This window comes from Phoca vitulina, unplaced genomic scaffold, assembly GCF_004348235.1.
Source record: "Phoca vitulina isolate PV1807 unplaced genomic scaffold, GSC_HSeal_1.0 scaffold27, whole genome shotgun sequence".
Taxonomy (NCBI): domain Eukaryota; kingdom Metazoa; phylum Chordata; class Mammalia; order Carnivora; family Phocidae; genus Phoca; species Phoca vitulina.
This window is the reverse complement of record NW_022589730.1, coordinates 21,077,329-21,097,006: the sequence shown is the minus strand read 5'-3', so window position 1 is coordinate 21,097,006 and position 19,678 is coordinate 21,077,329. Positions and strand designations below refer to the sequence as shown.

The 19,678-nt window shown below is 37.7% G+C and overlaps 1 protein-coding gene across 3 annotated transcripts in view; it reads left to right on the top strand.

Moving 5' to 3' along the window:
* The window catches only part of DCC (DCC netrin 1 receptor), a 1,149,203-nt gene that overhangs the window by 1,073,323 nt on the left and 56,202 nt on the right, over positions 1-19,678 (top strand). For all 3 annotated transcript variants that reach the window (XM_032422885.1, XM_032422886.1, XM_032422884.1), the window contains exons 23-25: positions 127-289; positions 8,362-8,588; positions 12,404-12,520. In XM_032422885.1, the coding sequence (XP_032278776.1) occupies positions 127-289; positions 8,362-8,588; positions 12,404-12,520 (507 nt within the window). The remainder of the gene's footprint in view (positions 1-126; positions 290-8,361; positions 8,589-12,403; positions 12,521-19,678) is intronic.

Below are 19,678 nucleotides of genomic sequence, written 5' to 3'. Positions count from 1 at the left end.
TTCCCCCCCCCCCCCAGCTTTAGGAATGCCCAGAGCAATAGGAACTTCCACATTCTTAACAGCTTAATAAACACCAAGCTGTCACATCTCCCTAAATCTGATCTCCATTTGCCTGTCTTTTCCCAGAGCCACCCATTGGCCAGATGCACCCCCCACATGGCAGTGTCACTCCTCAGAAGAACAGCAACCTGCTTGTGATCATTGTGATCACCGTTGGCGTCATCACAGTGCTGGTGGTAGTGATCGTGGCTGTGATTTGCACCCGGCGCTCTTCAGCCCAGCAGAGAAAGTAGGTAACAGCTGGTTCCTAAGAGGAGCGAGGTCACCATTTGACCTATCACCTTCTTGAGTTCTATTTTTGACAGTCTCTTCCTGTGTTCTTTCGTAATTCACCACATATCCCTTATCCTCTGACCGAGCAAAACCTTGCCTTTCGTTGATTCCAGGTCCATAACTTGAGTGACTGAGGACCAGACTTGCAGACTTAATAATAGAATCCACCTGGAGACCCACGTGGCATTTCTGCTTGATTTTACTTCTCCGGGCCAGATTCTTCCTTTCAGGCGAGGGCAGGTGTTCCTTTAGCAGCATTTAGAGAATGGACTTCATCAGGTCCCAATTCATGGCCCTCTGTACAATTATGTATAAAATGTTGGAGATGTGTGTTCCTCTAAAAGTATTTCCCCATTCTGGCAAGGAGGACTGTAGGCATTGAATCAATGCTTTTTGCATGAATGATTACCAAATTCAATGTAGTTACAATACTGTGGAGTGTTTGGTTTGGAGATAGTAGTTAGGATAGAAGAGAGATTCCAGAAATTCAGAATAGTTCAGATTTCCTGGCTATGGTTAATTCTCAGAAATTAAACTTTTTGAGGGGTTTAAAAATATTTTCACATTATGCAGTTCTAGGTTATAGCACATGCAGAGGATGATACATCAAAGTCAAAGTTTAGAATGGAAAGATGGTTTTAATTCAGCTTATCCGCTGCCAGCAACATCCAGAATCAGCATATTAACCTTGTGTCAGCCAGTTGTGGGAATCAGCGGCCTCCTGGTTATTCTCTGCCTCTAGCACTTTTCAAATCTTGCTTGATTTGTCCCTTTCAGCTGTACTTTCTTACTGAATTGGCTATAATAAGCTCTTCCCTTGATTTTTTTTTTTCCCCTTTGGCCTCAGGCATGGTGTCGGCACTGGAAGCCTGAGGCATGGGCCTATAGGTAGCTGGCTTGACAACTATATGATACACACCGTGTCAGAGAAAGATTCTCTAACAAATAATTGTTCCTCTCCTTTGCTAATATCTTAGATTCTCTCTCTTTTTAAAAATCCTATGACCCATTTGTTGATCGGTATTGTATCTTCCAACCTTTTGAAGTGAAGTGTTTAGAAACAGGGTACAGGAAGATGTACAAACTGAAGAAAGTGACATAGGGGTGTCGATGCAGTCTTTGTATTTAATTGATGTATATGGCAGGGCACATTTTATTCCTGGCTGCATTTGTGAGACTGTCTTCCAGCTGGTTGGTGCTAGCTAGTGTGCTAATCCATTGTGCTTAAACAAGAAACCAGGGCGACTGAGCTTAACTGACTCTCGTGTGTTAGCATTCTGGGAAATCCTAATTACCCACAGAACTTCCACATGCTTCACACTCAGTGAGGCTCTGGAGAAAAAAGAACTTTAACTGAGTAAGGCATCCAACAGTCTCTCGGTCGAGCTATCCCAGGAAAGGGGTTGTGCAGACATAGAACGGTAGAACACCAATGCGGCAGGGCTGCGAAGCTGAGCTGACAAAGATTCACGGACACGGAAGTGGGGAAGGCGTCAAAGCCAAACTGACCCTATTTCATGAGGGCTTTAAAAACATGGATGCATTCACTAAGCTAAGTTTAATTAACTAAACCATCTGTATGTAGCGGGCTGTTTGTTCCGTTTTCATCCTTATGAGAAGAATGTTGGAAGGTTATGTTGACCTGATGAACTGGATTCCTGGGCACGTTTTGTCCTCACAGAGAAAATGCCAGTCTTCTCAAAGTGCAAAAGTGGTATTTGATGCTATTTTGAGAAACTCTTAAATTGTCTTAAATCCCCCTCTAAGCACTTTGTTAACAGCTTGAAGGTTTTATTTGGAAAGAGTTGAGGCTGAGCCCTGGGTATGACTTGTTTTTAAAATTAGGAAATGAATGAAAGAATAAATCACTCCATGAATGACTGGAAACCAAAGACAGTGGATTTATAGCTTCCCATGCTACTGCCCCTTCGATTTTTCCTCAGCCTTCACCCAAAGTCTCTTAATATTTACTTGGCATTTTTTCACGATTTTGCTTCATGTATCTTTCTCCTGTAACAGACCCATTGGCATTCATCTCGGTCTCTTTGTTTGTAATGTTAACAGAGGAAAAACAGAAAAATTTTTCTCCTTCAAGATATTCCTGATTTTATTCCTATTTAATTTAGCTTTTCTTGATTTCACCAAGGATCCTTCCTCCTGATACCACCACCACTGAGTCTTTTAGAACAAATTAAGTGATGCAGATGAAAGCAAAATCAATTCCAATCTGAGACAGAAATAAGGTCCCTTACAGAACTCTCAGAAAAATGAGAGTTTAATGTAATTAATAAAGTGAAATAAGAAACACCTTCATGGGCTTCTTCAATATCTCTTCATCTGTTGGTGCTGGAGAATGTAAATTGTCTTTGTGTTTTATCGGGGCTCTTGATTATATCCAATGGATTTGAAACGTATTTTTGTGTACTATTGGTAACACTTTATTCAAGTTAGTGTCCACACATTTTATTGTATGGTTTATCATATATATATATACACACATATTTAATAATGATGTAGTTTTCTGATTGATTCACATTCCAGTTGGATTTTATTTTTATAATATAAAGTAACTAACAGAAGGTAGAACTCAAGTTCTAGTTCTAATTCCTCACTTCTTGAATTAAATTAGTGGTGTTTAAATCAGCCTAAAGGAAGACCTAATCCCTGAATGTCGGTTTCCTCAAATGAGAAACAGGGCTAACTACTTGCTATCATTCTATCTTAAAACGTTGAAATTCCCCATGGAATGCTATCAAATTATAGAATTGCATGGTCGGACTTAGCTTCAAATTAATATGAAATAAAAATAATTTTGCCTTTCTTTTTAGTTATTAACTTAAATTTTTTTACTACTTTGAAGAGAATCCCCTTACACATTTTGAATTAGTGAAATTATAGTAGAATATCATAATATAGAAAAAATGTGTTTATGAAAACTTAAAGGGGTTCTGTGCCTTTTAATTAAGTAATAACATTTTCCTAGCCAAAATATAGAACATGTGTCATGATAAGTTACAATGTATCTATAGATACTAAAGACAAAATAGGGGACATTGAGAACCTCCTGGAAATCCCAGACACACGGTTATCACATTTCTAAGGCAGTTACCTGGGTAGATAATCAACAACTTGTCTGAATACAATCAATTTAAATATGTAAATAAAATTCAAGGTTCACTTGATAGAATAAACAGTTGAATAAGCCTTCTATTTGATTTAAAAAGTATATAGCAGGTTTTAAATATTAGTCCACATTCAAATCTTGACAAAAATAATTATCTCCAGTACTGACAATCAAATGTTTAAACTCTTAAATGAAATCTACTGTAGTTTAGGCTAATTTCACTGATTTTTCAAATTTTTAACATTTTAATAGTTTTTTAGTATTCCACAGAGGCAACCTCTTTGGTCTTCAATATAACTCAATTCCACCACAGAAAATGCAGGTTTATTTGAATACTAGGACAGATGTTCCCTGGGATTCCAATACAAGTTTTTTGTTTTTGTGGTTGTGGTTATTGTTGTTGGTGGTGGTTTTTGTTTGTTTTTGCTTTTAATAGCAGTTAGTAGAATAAAAATAATCAATATAGAGAATTAGGAAGCTGAAAACTTTTGGGAAAGATTTGGATGGAAGAAGTAGGGCAGGTACTTATACATCCCAATATATTTTTTCCCTGTTAACTTGAATCATTCTTCACACTCAGTTCAGGCCCTCTTCCTTTCTAAAATCTTCTGTAAATCCCCAGTGGGGCAAAGTGTCCTTGCCTTAACCTCCCAGTAGATCTTGGGCACATGTGTATCTGACCAGGAGAATTAGTACAGAGCTATTTGCCTCCTATGAACAACTTGAGCAAAGGATGCCTAAGCACAGAAGGGAATTTAATAATTTATTACAATGTAAAAAATAATAATTTATTACAATGTGGCAAAAGAATCTATGAGATGATAGTATTTTAGAATTTCAAAGGGCGCAGTCCTGAATAAAATGAATCCTAACCCAATGTTGGTTTCTACCCTTTCACATCCCAATTAAAAGTGAAAAGGAAACAAACTTCTCTTATAGTAATAGGTGCAAAGTAAGAAACAGGCCAATAAAGAATCAGAGAACCTTGCAAAAAAGTCTTTCCAAGTTGATAATGAAAAATTCTTATTATTTAATTCAAGTAATTACTATGTGCTTACTATGTGATCTGCATGATACAAAGTAACAAATCTGATTATTAACTCTTGGCTAAAGATCTTTCTGCAATTCCCCACTGACTTCCTGATATTATCAAAAATGTTTCTGTTGGAGGCAAGGTCTCCTATGATTTGGTCTCTACTTTTTCAGCTTTACCAACTGCCACTCCCAGTGGTTGCTCCTTCCTCCAAAAATGCAGGAATTCACAGTATCCATGCCATTTTTCATTCGTTTATTAAGCTCCTAATGTCTCACCTATCTTTGCATTTCTTAGTGCTTAGCAAATTTCTTGACACATACTCAGTATTCTGTAAATGTTCACTGAGTAAATACATGAATTAATGTTGTAAAACAATGGATGATGTTGGACAAGAGAAAGAAACAGAATTTGCTCCAGTATCATGAGAAAACCAATCCAAACACTGGGAGCACCTGGCCAGCTCAGTAAGACAGACAGTACTCAATGCAAGATGAGTGGTAAAGAAAGAGACAAGGAATATGAGTTAGATATGCTAAGATTACACTGACTTACATGGTCAGGAAGGATTCCTAAAGAAGAGAAGCTTGAAGAAAATCTTTTAAGAGTAAGTAGTTTGTAAGTAAATAAGATTGTAAAGGCATTCTGGGCAAAAGTATGGTGAGATAGATAAGAGAGAGAGAGGGAGAGAGAGAAATAGGGAGAGAGATAGAGATGGAGAACGAGAACAAAAACCACCAGCACTTGATTATGCTGTGAACAGAGAACCTTTATTCAAGAATTCATGGGGTAGGAAGAGACCCTCCCATCCTACAGCTGTGTTTGGAAACTGAAAGATTACCTGGTACCTGTGAGAAAAGATGCATGCATCTAGGAGGGATGAACATGTGACATGTTCTATATTGAATACAAAAACTAAATTTAAAATAAAAACAAAACCAAATTCACTTAAACAGTGTTTCTCAAACTTTAGGTGCATCTGATTTCCCTGAGGGCTGTTAAAACACAGATTTCTGGGCCTCGCCCTCTCACAACATCCCCCCACACCTGCAAGTTTCTGATCTCAATGTGCATTTCCAGCAGATTTCCAGGTGATGCTGATACTGGGACCATACTTCAGGATCCATTGCATTGGGTTCATCTGCATACAAATTTTGAAGATTCCAGTGGTGAGACAGAGGCGCTAGGGGGCCACAATGGGCAGCAGTCATTATGTCAGAGAACCAGCAGATGGACAGAAGGCTGGGATGACAATGTTCCTGCAGGTTTTAAGACAAATTTCAGGCAATTTAGTTATGAGCAGATGTCAGTTTTATTACAAACCTGCTGCATGGGCGGCTGGGCTGCCACCAGCAGGGAAGGGAGGCCTCTCCAAGGTCAAAGATTTCTCTCTTGAGAAGACACATTATAGAGAAAATAAAAGACAGCTGAGTGGATGAGTAGCTTCTCAGAAAAGGTCTTGATCTGACTAAAATCCATCAGAAAAATGTGTATGCATTTTATCAGGAATGATAATTTTTTCCCAGGTGGAGGTTATAAATCACAACATATAAAAAGGCTCTACCTCAGTCAGGTTTGGGATTTTTTTTTTTTTTTTAATAAAATACATCTGGGGAAGCTTGGTATACTGAGGTTATGGGGGCTGGTGAATGAATGAATGAATGAATGAATGAATGAGTCATGTGTGTAAATGAGAGGAAACCAGAATTCATAATTTATTTTTAGTTTCAAAGATTATTTGACACATTTTCCCCCACAGGATATTTAAATATTGAGTTATTATGTAAAGGTTGACTGTCTTATCCTGGATGTTGGAACTGGTACTTCTCTGTATGCAGCCTTGTAGGCACTGGGATTAAAAAGTTATTTAACATTTTGATTTGTTAGAAAAATAACAGGGTGAAATCTCCAAGTTCTAAAATGACATTAAATTGTTCTAAGAAGTTACCAGGGGTAGATTACATAAAGAGCTGTGTGTGACTTGCAGCTTGTTTCCTGTGGGCAGGTGAAGTAGAAGGAAATGAATTCAGGGAACGGATGGTTAGCAGAGAGTTATTATCTTAGACACAAGAAAATGATCTAAGGGTTATTACAGACCATTGTCTAGAGTCAGTGTGGGACTGCTGCCAGGAAATCAGCAAAATGTAGGTAGTTGTAGGGAAAACATTAGAACAGAAAATACTGCATTATTTCTCTGCTAAACTACTCGATAAATATTAAGTCTGGCATTCTTTGTCTCCTCTCCCTATCAGCATCCTTCAAAAAAGACCAAAAGATGTAAAACAAAACAACAATAACAAAAAACAAGTCACACCACTAAACATTCATTAATTGCCTCATATGCATAAAGGTCCTTTTCAGCATTGGAAAATAAAGCGGTCGCCTTGTACAGGTTACAAAGAGTTTTCACTGAAGTGGTTTGTTTGAACCGTTTAGCAACCATGAAAACAGTTAATCCTTATAAGCCATTCGTTGCAAGTGAGGAACTAAGAGGGAGTTACTTCTCTGGGATTCTATCAGAGGTTAGATTTTAACTATCTGAATTCTGTCTTAGAAGAGACACTATTACCTTAAAAAAAAATAGAAGCTACAGTGGAGATTTTTAAAAATGGAGAACTGTTGGGCGCTTGGGTGGCTCAGTTGGTTAAGCATCTGCCTTTCGCTCAGGTCATGATCCCAGTGGTTAAGCGTCTGCCTTCAGCTCGGGTCATGATCCCAGGGTCCTGGGATCGAGCACCACATTGGGCTCCCTGCTCAGCCAGGAGCTTGCTTCTCTCTCTGCCCCACCCCCCTCCCAACCCCCGCTTGCTCTCTCTCTGCTTGCTCTCTCTCTGTCTAAAATAAATAAATAAATTCTTTTAAAAAAAACAAAAAAACAGAGAACTGTAAAGCAGAGGTTGGAAACTTTCTGAAAAGGGGCAAATAGTAAATATTTGAGGCTTTGTGAGACATGAGGGACACATGGTCTTTGTTACAACTACTCAACACACTGCAGTGTGAAAATAAAGGAGCTCAGTAGGATTCCAATAAAATTTTATTTACAAAATCAGGCCGTGGGCAGATTTGGTCTACAGGCCATAGTTTACTGACCCTTACTGTAGAGAACAGTGGGCAGGAATATCATGCTACTTTACTTAGCCTGCAGGAAACATATGAATCTCACTAGCCCCCAAAAGAGACTACCACTGAAAAATGAGTTTATGGTTGTTAAATTCTTACAGAGGAAAATAAGAGATATTTGAAGCCTACTTCTAAACTGTGTTCTTCTCTCTTCAAAGGATGGGTCTTACTGTGTTTGCATCCAGATACTTAGTGACTCCAAGGCACAAGTGCTTTATTCTCCTTAGAATGTCCTCATGCCGCCTTTTGTCTTTAAATAGCACATTAACTTATACAGCTGAGCTATGGACTTTCTTCTAAACCCCAGTCTTGGCTGGCACAAATTCTGGCCTTTTTATTTCTTTTGCCCTTTCAAAGCAACTCCTTCATTTATCTCCTAAACAGATGTTGCAGTCAAGTACCTTACGACTAGCTCCAAAGATTGGCATATGGCTCCATCTAACCCATTGTCACCTTGTGTGAAAATTTGTAGCTGGTGAAGCTGGAGTCGGGCACTCTCTGGCAGGCAGCCTAGGCCTTGGGGATTCAGCACCACTGCTCCTATAATGTGTGAAGCTCCAGGGGAGGGGAGGAAAGGCAGCCAAGACACGCCTGCCAATTCTTGGATTTCATAGGTTTCCTCCTGGGAGCACTCTTGTATCCTTGATACACTTGTATCCTTTCCTTGATACACCTGAATTGACTGAGAAAAGAGAGGAAAGACCATCGAATAAAGGTACTCACTATCGCCTTCTAATTTTTTGTTCCATAGGAAGCGGGCCACCCACAGTGTTGGCAAGAGGAAGGGCAGCCAGAAGGACCTCAGGCCCCCTGACCTTTGGATACATCATGAAGAAATGGAGATGAAAAATATCGAGAAGCCATCGGGTACTGACCCTACAGGAAGGGACTCTCCCATCCAAAGTTGCCAAGACCTCACACCAGTCAGCCACAGCCAGTCAGAAACCCAACTGGGAAGCAAAAGCACCTCTCATTCAGGTAACTCTCTCCTCTTGGGCATCCAAACCCCCCATTCTGAACCCCACAGGGGAGTTTTCCACTCCCTCTTTGATGGAGGCATCCTTCCCTTCAATCTGCAGGTCATTTACCAATAGTTAAAATAATCTGATGTAAATTTGGTTGATTAACTAGTTTCTCTTCCATCATCCTATTACCTGCCCTTTTTAGTTGCAATGCTTCTTAAAACTTTTAAGCGGTAACAGGTGGTACACTTGGGAAATACTGAAATGTGAAAGCCAAATGAATTTATTACTTTTTGTTAAATTTTGAACGAAAGTTTTGTCAAATAAAATTTGAAGCTGTTTTACATTTTTTAATTCCTTATGTCTATGGATCATTGTAAGTTGATTTTAAATTTGCTCTCAATTTCTTGCATTAAAAAAATCACATTAGGGACACATGACGTATGAACACATTGACTCTTCTGTTACTTCAGCCTTGATTACTGTGAAGATCAACTTTTACCCCTGTGCAATCGCATTATATGATCACTAGCCTGGTTTGGTGGAGTCTATGTGCAGGCTCTGTTGATATACAAGTGATCAGAAGAAAAAAGCCTACTCCTTGATGAATAGGTACAGAACAATCCATGTGCAGGAATAACTAAGAAATCTAGAAGGTTGTTGTAAGATATTTCATTTTCTGTTGATCCTCATATTTTTAAAATGCTTATGGGAAGCAGAATAATCAACCAAGTACTCTCTTCAAAACACACACACACACGCACACACATACACAAAACCTCTTGGTCTACTCATAATGTGTTTGCAGAATGAGTAGCTGTTGTTTTTAAACTGAATTAAAATATTTTATTTATTTGAATGTGTAACTGCTTTACTATACTTTTTCATCTTAGATTTGTTTAAGAAAGGAATTCACTTACTGATTTTCAATCATGAGTTGTTGAGTATTCTTTTTCTAGCTCTTAAATAATATCTCAAGCAGATTCCCTAACTTTTCCATTATTTTCAGTTGTTAAACTGCATTCTAGTTCTATTAAAAACTGCAATCTGAAATTTAAATTAAAGTTTCTCCTTCCCTTATGGCCAGCTAGACTTTTGGCTCTGAGGACTTGGGTCATAATGTGTTGTTTAAAGCTTCCAGCACCTTGGAGGGAAATGGAGTGGGGGAGGTGGGGCAGAAGGAGAGGGCACAGTCTGTTTCAGAAACCCCTTTACTTAGTCCCCCTGCTTGTCTGTTCTTCCTGGCTATATAGGAGTATGGGGAGGGAAGATGAAGAGGAGAGAGGCAGGGAGGGAGGAGAGAAAGGATAGTTTGAAGTTTGGCATTGCTTTTTGTGTACATGGGCTGTCTTCATGTGACATCCAAATTCTTGGGCTTTTGTGAAACACAAGTATGAGTTCTTTATGAGACCCTGTGGGATTCTTTTACTGGCCAATTACATGATGTGAGGTATCAAGTCAGGGCTTAACCCACTCCTACCAGGAACAGCTGTGTCAACCTCACTGTCCTTTGGTGGGTCAGCTGCCCTTGAGTGAATTCCAGGAAGATGACTCAAGCTTGAGCAACTTTCCAAGTGCTCACTTGACCCAGAAGAAGTGTCCACATCTTTGCCAGGTCAAATGATGAGAGAGCTTGTACTCCAGTCCTGGTCTTCTTTCAGTCTTGCTCTCTTTAATAACTTCTTCCTCTGTTTAAATAGACACAGGGTAGACCAGCAAGCCTGCTGCCTGAGCGGACTAATACCTGGAGAATGAATGAAAGGCAGATCTCTTTTGCAGGAACCTCCACATTTTACAGATGCTTATTCTGACTGTTTTGGTTCCTAGAGGGCATCAGGAAGATAGCATAGTTCTGCCTCCCACTGAAGGGGATAGAATTGCCTCTCAGCCCTCAGGAGGTTTTACCAATTATTGCTAGGGTTTCTCCTTCTTTACATTTCCCTTTATCTTTTATACACTAAAATGACATTTGGGGGCAGCCAGACTACTTTTGATCATTTAATAAGTCCTGGGAGAAGCTTAACTCCAAACAATGGCTGTTTTCTTTAGAATGAGAGGATACTTGTGCTTATCTGTTTTTATTTGAGGACCTACTTGCCAACTCTATAGTAAAAGGAAAGTAGCCCTCAAAATTCTGCTGGCTATATTTTACATTATATCAAGCGTTCTCTATACTCTCCTGGTTAAAAGGACAAAACTCCATGTCAATGAATAGTATACTCTTAAGTGCTCTGGTCTACTAGGAAACTTTAAAAATATTTTTACATTTGGGGTAGACTTTCTCCTTTTGTGGATGATTTTAGGTCAGTCTTAGGAGGCTTATTCCCCTCTTCTCTCTTTTGTAGTTTTCTCAAATATTCAACTTCCCACAAAGACTTTATGGCAGCAACTTGAGTCATAGCTTGACTGGAAAATATTACTTACTTCTGTACTTTTGGGAGATTCAAAGTTTGTTGTGTTCTCTCTTTTAGTTGTGCTGTAGGGGTATAATTTGCATAGTTTTATTGTCTTATATGGAGTGTATAGTTTTTTGGAGGATGTGTGGAGAGATTCAGATCTAGGCAGTTGTCATTATCTTGGCTGTGTAGAAATTTCCCACAGCATTATTTTAAATTTTGAATTTTATTAACTACTATTTTAACCAAAAAAAGAATACATGTATGTAATTTTAAAAGAAAGAATATAGTACAAAAAGTTGTGAAAAATAATACCCAAAGGAATTAAAAGTATGTTTGCCTTTTCACCATCCCCAAATTCCTTATCCCTTTCACAAAAGGAAGGCAATGTTGAGAATTTTGTGTGTAACCTTTCTATACAGATATATATGCACACACATTTATACAGATATATAAACACACATATTATATATTGTATACAAATATATAACCCATATATGCATGTATTATATACACATATATGTTTATATATATATGCACACACAGAAATGTGTATATACACAGTATGCTTTTATATGTATATTACACAAATGGGCATATATGATACTCTTCAGAACTTCAGTTTTATTGTTCTCAACATATATTTTTGTTAACATTTTAAATCTACACATATCATTGTTTTTTATTATTTTTGATGACTCTTCAGTGTGGTATTTTATGGAATCATAATAAATTTATATAAATAGACCTAGCCTTACTTTTGAAAAATATGGTTCATTTCCTGTGTTTTTATAATAAGATATAATGCCTTTGGGCCTTAAGTAATAGTTGATTAAATTGTAGTAAATTCATACAACAGGACATTTATGGAACTGTTAAAAATGATAAAACTGGGGCACCTGGCTGGCTCAGTCAGTAGAACATGTGACTCTTGATCTTGGGGTCATGAGTTCAAGTCCCATATTGAGCATATAGTGTACTTAAAAAAAAAAATAAAATAAATAAAATGGGTGGTGCTCATGAATATAGAAGTATGAGTGGTTTTAAATAAATAAATACATATTATAAAACTGACTTGACAGAAAAAGATGTTCATAGTATTTTCCTAAGAAGGTAACAAAATAGTATGTATGGTAAGTGCCACTTAAGTACAAAATATGTATACTTTCTCACTTTCACATATGAACACATAGGCAAACCTTGTAAAGAACAAAATATAAATAATGGTTCTTTTTGAATAACGGGGTTATGGTAAATTTTACTAATGTTTGTGCAATGAGACTATATTATACTGATTGGGTAACCAAAAAAGTAGATATAATTATTTAAAAACTCAATAAAATGAAAAAAGCATCGGTGTGCCTAGCTAGAAATTATGTAAAGTATTTCATCATTGAAGAAGGTGTGTCTCTCAGGAATATTGTTTTTCTTGTAGGTCAAGACACTGAAGAAGCAGGGAGCTCCATGTCCACTCTGGAAAGGTCCCTGGCTGCCCGTCGAGCCACTCGGGCCAAGCTTATGATTCCTATGGATGCCCAGTCCAACAATCCTGGTGGGTAAAGATTGGTACCACAAGGAAGAAATGAAGTGTTTTCTGTTTTCATCTTTTCTGTATCAAATTATCAAAAATATTTAGAGATTTCTCTGAATTTTCTGGGCAGCTGGACAAAATGAAGAATGACTAAAACCATATCGTTTATAATTTCAAGTCAAATTTTTACTTATTGTATTTGTTGTCTACAATCCAGTGGTCTCTCTGTTGCCAAACAGATGACTACATATTTAAGGAATTATAAAAAATATGAATTGAAGAGCTGAAACTTCTGTCACTATTATTGGTCTATGATCACATTTTCATAGTTTTTTGTGTGTGATTTTTTAATAGGTCTAATTTCCAGATTTAAATAATCTAGCACCCTTGAAGCAAGTGTTAACAGATATCCACTTACTACCCTCTTCTTGAAGTTTTCTGTCATATTCCCACATTAACTGAAGATACTAGCACACCTGGGGATCACTTCCTTTCCAATTACCTCTATGATTAATCTTGGTAATTATAATATCCATGCAGGTAATTCATCCAATGTCCTAGACTGTTAGTTCCTTTAAGGTACCTGCAATGATATTTGCTCCTTCCCACCTCAGTTCATCAATTCCAAGTCACCCATTAAAGCCATCATTGTAACCCCTACAAGCCTCAGTTTCTATCACCCCTTTTTCTATACTCTGTTACTTTCCTGCTCACTTATTTTATTGCCTCCTTGCCAACAATTCTTCAATCCCACCAAGACCTCCAACCCGTTAACTCTGCCACCTTCCCACAGTCCCTTATCTGCCTCATGTCCTCATTCACCTCCAAACTCAACTGAGAATTCATAGTCATTTATTATCCTCAGTCCCTTGCAAACACCCTCATCTCCCCTGGTCCTCCTACCCCATCATACTCACCAGAAAAAAACTCAACCCTGATTAAATTAGCTCCACTACCAGCTCTCACCATGTACCCTAACAGCTGATTTTATCCAGAGAAAAACACATGACTTGCTTGCCGGGCATTAATGACCATAAATCCAAGGCAAGCAGTCTTGTTTTTGGAAATGCCACTCATTTCTCTCGTCAGTTGTTGTTTCAGTTTGTAAGATGAATGAATTACATCTATTCTAACTTCTCAGACTCCCCAAATCTCTCTTCTTTCCCCATTCTCAGCTAATAATCTGGCTTACGATATTACCAAGAAGAGGGAAGCACTGAGAAATGGTATCTTTATTCTTCCATCAAATCTAGTTGATGTGTTTGTGCTCCTATCTGAAGCCTTCTCATCCATCAGAGGACCCCTTCCCTTTCCTGGGGAAAAATCATTCATTTTTCTCCTTCATGGATAACTCCAATAGGCATTCAAGCATTCTGTCACAACTCTTGTTTCAAAACACCCTCATTGGATACCACTTTCCCCTCCAGCAGAAGCTCATCCCTCTCCCTTCCTGAAAAACTCTTTTAAAATGTGTTTATACCCACATTTTCCTCTTTATAATCTTTGTAATCTTCCTTATTAGTTTTAATGAGATTTTCACAGTTTCTCTCCACTTAAAACCACAGTTGCAAGGTGAAATGAGTAATCTCCACATTATCAAAATAAATCATCAATTTTCAGATGCTCAGCAAAATTTGACATAGCATCTCACTTTTTTTTTTTTTTTTTTTTACTGAAACACTTTTTTTTCGCTTGGGTTATGACATAGTAAATGCTCCTGGTTTTCTTCCTATCCTACTGGCTGCTCCTTCTCAGTATCTTTTACTTATTCCTCCTCTTACTCCCAATCTGAGTCAGAGAGTGCCCCAGGGCTCAGTCTTCAGCCTTCTCTCTTCTGCCTATCTCGCTCTTTTGATGATGTCATCTGGTTCTGATGGCCTAATGCCATCTAAATGTTGATAAATCCCAAATTTTATCTCTAACTTGATCTCTTATCAGAATCCATATCAACTTTCATATCAACCATTGACTCAATTTCTCCATATGGGTGTGTAATAGGCAAGTCAGCTATGTTCAGAATGGAAATCCTGCATTTCATAATTCCCTCCCCCCCCACTCTAAACTCGATCCTCCTACTGTTTCCCCTTTTTCAATAAATGGTATCACAGTTCATCCATTTACTTGTGTTCAAAACTCTAATTTCATGCTCTTTTATCCAAATTTCATCACATCCCAAATTCAGTCTTTCATCAATCCTATAGTTCTTGCTTATAATAACTGTCCCAAAGCCAACTACTTCCCATCTCTACTGCTGTCCTAAACTATGCCACCATCAACTATTTCAGATTATAGACTGTAGCTCTAAGCTCATAATTAATCTCTTAGCTCTTTCTCCTATGGTAAGTTATCTACAGAGCTGTCTTTCAATGTGTGCATTAGATCATGTCACTCCTCTTGATTTCCCATCATATGCAGAACAAAATCCATGATTTTACCATGTCCTACAAGGCCTCCTGTGATAAAACCTCTGGACACATCTCTCACTTCATCTCCTGCTACTACTCTAATCCATTTCAGCCTCATAGCCTTCCTCTCTGTTCTTTGGATAATAACACACATCCAGGGGTGCCTGGGTGGCTCAGTCGTTAAGTGTCTGCCTTCAGTTCAGGTCATGATCCCAGGGTCCTGGAATCAAGCCCCACATCAGGCTCCCTGCTCTGCAGGAAGCCTGCTTCTCCCTCTCCCACTCCCCCTGCTTGTGTTCCCTCTCTCGCTGTGTCTCTGTCAAATAAATAAATAAAATCTAAAAAAAAAAAAAAAGTAATACACATCTAAACTCAAGGACTTTTCACTTGCTGTTCTCTTTCCCTGGAATTTCTTTTTTGTAGATAATTACATGGCTTTTTCTTAATTTCATTCAAGTCTGCATTCAATGGCCACCATCACGGGTCTTCCCTGACTATTGTCTAACACAGCATTTTTGGTCACTCTCTGCTCTGTTTATTCTGCTTCATTTTTCTTTAGTAAGGTGGATGACCATCCTGCTTTCATTTTTTGTATTTGCTTATTTATTATGTGTTCCCCATATTGTAATCTCTGTGAGGGTAGAGATTTTGCCTCTTTGATCATCTCATATCCTCAATGCTCAGAACAGAGCCTGGTGCAATTGGCAGGCTCCAGGGGAGACAACTTAGGTGAATGAATTAACGGCTGCTTCTTTCTACTTTACTAGATGTCATGTTTCCTCCACGCTCTAATAGAGCTCTCAGTCTTACTCCAATAAGTACAAAAATTGTTATGGAATTTATAATGAATTCCAACTGTTCAACTCATGGGTTAGATATCATTTTTATGCCTGTTTCACTAATAAGGGAACTGAGGCTTGGAGAGTTTAAGTACCTAGCTTTTAGTCATACAGCAACTCAGTGGCAGAAGCAGAATTTGGACTCAGAAGGTCTGGCTTCAGAGTTCTGAGCTCCTAATCAGTAAGCTCCCTGCTGCACTACTCTATGAAGCCATTGTCCTTCTTTCAGTCCTTTTACTACATGGAGAGTCACTGTACTCTAAGCTGCCTCTCTTTTCCCCTCCAACCACTTTCCTCTTGTAACGAAGTTCTGTGTGTGCCAATCTTCTATAGCTTTCTTCTTAAAAAATCATTGTGCTTCATGTGTCAACTATACTCAAATTAAAAAAAAAAATCCTCTGTGGACCTTTATGTTCCATCTATAACTTCCTTATCCAGTAAGTTCCCATATCTTGTTGATTTGATTTTTCTTCCACAATATCTTTTCAATCCATGGCTACCTTCCTATTCCCCAGAGTCATATGTTAATTCTCTTCTTTATGACTTCACACCTGAACTGTCAAAACAGCATCACAATGAGTCTTAGCCCCTTCTAGCCTCTTCCATACTCTTTGATCATATAGAGATAGATAGATAGATAGATAGATAGATAGATAGATAGATAGATATAGAAAGATATATAGATATATCTGAGACTCCTGCCAAGCTAGACTAATTGCCAATCCATAAATATAATTGCCCCTTCTTTGTTTTTCCCTCTGAACACTGCTCTCCTTTTGGAATGACTCAGTGACTATCTGTACCTAACAAAGTTGTATGCATCCCTTTCAAAGTGACGCTCTCATAAATTCTTTCTCTTCTGAATGTTGTATCCAGAAATGATGTCTTCCTTTCTCATGTTTGAATAGCATTTCTTTCTACTGCTTTTGTGGCATTAATTACACATAGTGCTGCCTCATATGCTTCGGTATTCAAGTCGAAATCTTCCCTCTTCTAACAGGTTGTGAATTACTTCACAATAGGGAGGGAATGTATCTAATTCATCTTCACATTCATACATTGTATAGCTCAATACTAGCACAAAATTGGTGCTTGCTAAATATCTGTCAAATGACTGAATGAATAAGTAAATGCATTATATGAATGCCTTGTATTTGTAACACAACAGTTTAGGGACCTTTTTTTAATCAGTTATAGTTGAATATCTTCTAATAGGATTTTATGATATATTAAGGGCAGTTAAAATTGTTTTTGTTAAATAGGAAAGGCACTAATGAGCTTAGGAAGAAGGAAAAATGAAATGAAATCTAACAAATATTGAGAATTTCTGAATATTATTCACTTGCTAAGTACCTTGCTAATTACTAGTTCATTAAATCCTCATAATATTTTCATGTGGTGAGATTATCCTGATTTTGCAGACAGCAAACAAAGATTCAAACAGCTTACTGACTCACTCCAGGAGATAACCTGGGCAACCTCTGAACTTCTATGGTATCCTGCTTTTTCAAGGATGAAGATGCCTTGAATGCCTTGTATTATATGTATCCTTTTTTTAAAAGATATTTTTTTGACAATAGCATCTCCAATTTACAAACATGCAAACTAAGGTTCTGAGAGTATGAACCCCAAACCTATGCTTAATCTGGCCACCACATTGTGCTGCCTTACGTTGTCACCCGGAGCTCAGAGTTGCTCTATTTTGTTGCCTAAAACAACAAACCTTTCCTTATTCCTAGAGTCTTACTCTACATGAATGGGGGCCCTAAAATGACCAGCAATTAATTTTGTCGTTATTTTAAAATTGTCTTATATTATGGGTACATTATTTTAAACAGTTAAATAGTTTTACAAAATGTGTAAGGATTTTGTGACCCAGCAATCCCATTCTTATACCTATTTTGCTCTTGGGTATATACCCAGCAGAAATACATAATATGTTCACCAAAAGACACATACAAGAATATGTGTGGCAGTCCTTCTCATCATATCATATCTTTATTACATTGTAACGTATTCACACAGTGGAATGCCATGCAGCAGTGAAAATTAACGAACTAAAATGTCAAAAACGATAAGGAGAATCTTGCAGATAAAAGGTTGTAAGACAGAAACCTAACATCTGTGTGATTCAACTTATGTAAAATTTAAAAACAGGCAAAATAATCTATGGGGTTAGAATTCTGAAGAGGAGTTACTCTTGATGGGAGGTGATTAGTGACCAGAAGAGAATATGGGGAAACTTTGGATAATGTTCTATTTCATGCCCTGGATATGGTTACAAGGCATTTCACTTTGGAAAATCCCTAAGCATTACTTTGGATATTCCATGTTTTCAATACATATATTATACTTAAATAAAACTTCAATAAGAAAGGAAGAGTTGATAGAAAATATATCTTTTGAAATAACTTCATCACATTATATTCTTTGTCATCTCCAAACTCTGTGTTGGTAAAACTCTATCTAACGAAAAGAAATGACTTCAACATATAATCAAAGTTGATTTTAAAATAAATTCTTTAGCTTTCTGATAAATAAAATAAGCTCTTTGCAACTGACATGATTGATAGGCCTCAGATAGCTCTGCTGAACAAATTGTAGATCTCTATCTTGACAGAGCAATGATTTCATGCAGAATAGTAGATACATTTTCTGATGGCCCCACTTGCAGTTACTTAGATTTATCAAGTCTTATCTAGCGAGTCTTCTATAAACCACATCACAGCGCCATGCTGATTTCTAGTCACCTGTATGAAGATGTTTGCTGTTCCACTTAAGAATCATTAGTTTTGTAAGACGATTTTTCCTCTCTTCCTTGACATTTCTCATCATGCTCTATAAAATGTAACTTAGCAGATCAAATATAGACTATCTGAAGTGCATTTTCATTTTTTCAAATCCATGGGGAAATGTATTTAATTTCATTGGAGTGCAAAAATCTGTTTATTTGTCTAAGATTTGTCAACTTATTGGTTGAAAACATGATGTGACGTATGTGCCTCCTTACCCCTGAACACATTTCACAGCTAAGCAAGCTAATGCTTGTGAGAAACATACCAGCTCAGAACACAGGCAAGAGAACCCAGGTATTTTGATTTTCTGATTCAGTGTGCTTTGTTGTAAAATGGTGGCAAAGGCTGACGATTTTTACAATGGCCAAAGAATTATACTACAAATGAAATTACTTATAAGAAATCAGGAGCATCAAGTATAACTTTCCTGAATTTGTAAAGGGTATATATAAGGGTCAGATGATGGGTTTCCAGGAATCAGACTCTGAGACAGAATTTCAAATACAGGCAATTTATTAGCAAGTGCTTTCTGGAATAACACCTGTGAGGGTAAGTGATGCAGGATTGGGAGGAGGGAGAAATGGAACTGGTGGTGTGGTTTAATGGGGGCTTCAGCTGACCCCACAGGTTGTTCTGGTGATGGATTGTCCTTCCGAGTTGTCCCAAAGGAGAGTTCTGGACTTTGTCTCCAATCTTGTCTCGATTTTGAGGCAGGCTGCCCCCCGCAAGAAGTGGGGTGTAATCTTGGGTGAGCAACTTCTTTGGGTGAGAGCCATTCCTGGAAAGAGGTAGATTTACTTACGTTCATTTCTAGTAATTTATTACTTGATGGAACATAAGTATTTGTTTGACCTTGGATCCCCTTTCCATTTTCAACCGGGGTTTTCTTCTGGAAAATGCTGGAGGAGAGGAGGGGAATCAGAACTAGGAAGGATTTAGATTGAAGCAGATGACTTTTAAGATCACATGAGTTAAAAAAAGATCTGATAATTTAATATATGAGAGTTTTTTAGGCAGAATTCTCCTGAATTTCATTTTTTTTTTCTGTTTCCCTGTACATCTTTGAGGGGAAAAAATATAGTATCAGCTTTTAAAGGAAAAAAGAAGTCTCAAAAAAAGTGGCCTGAAGCATGTAGTAAA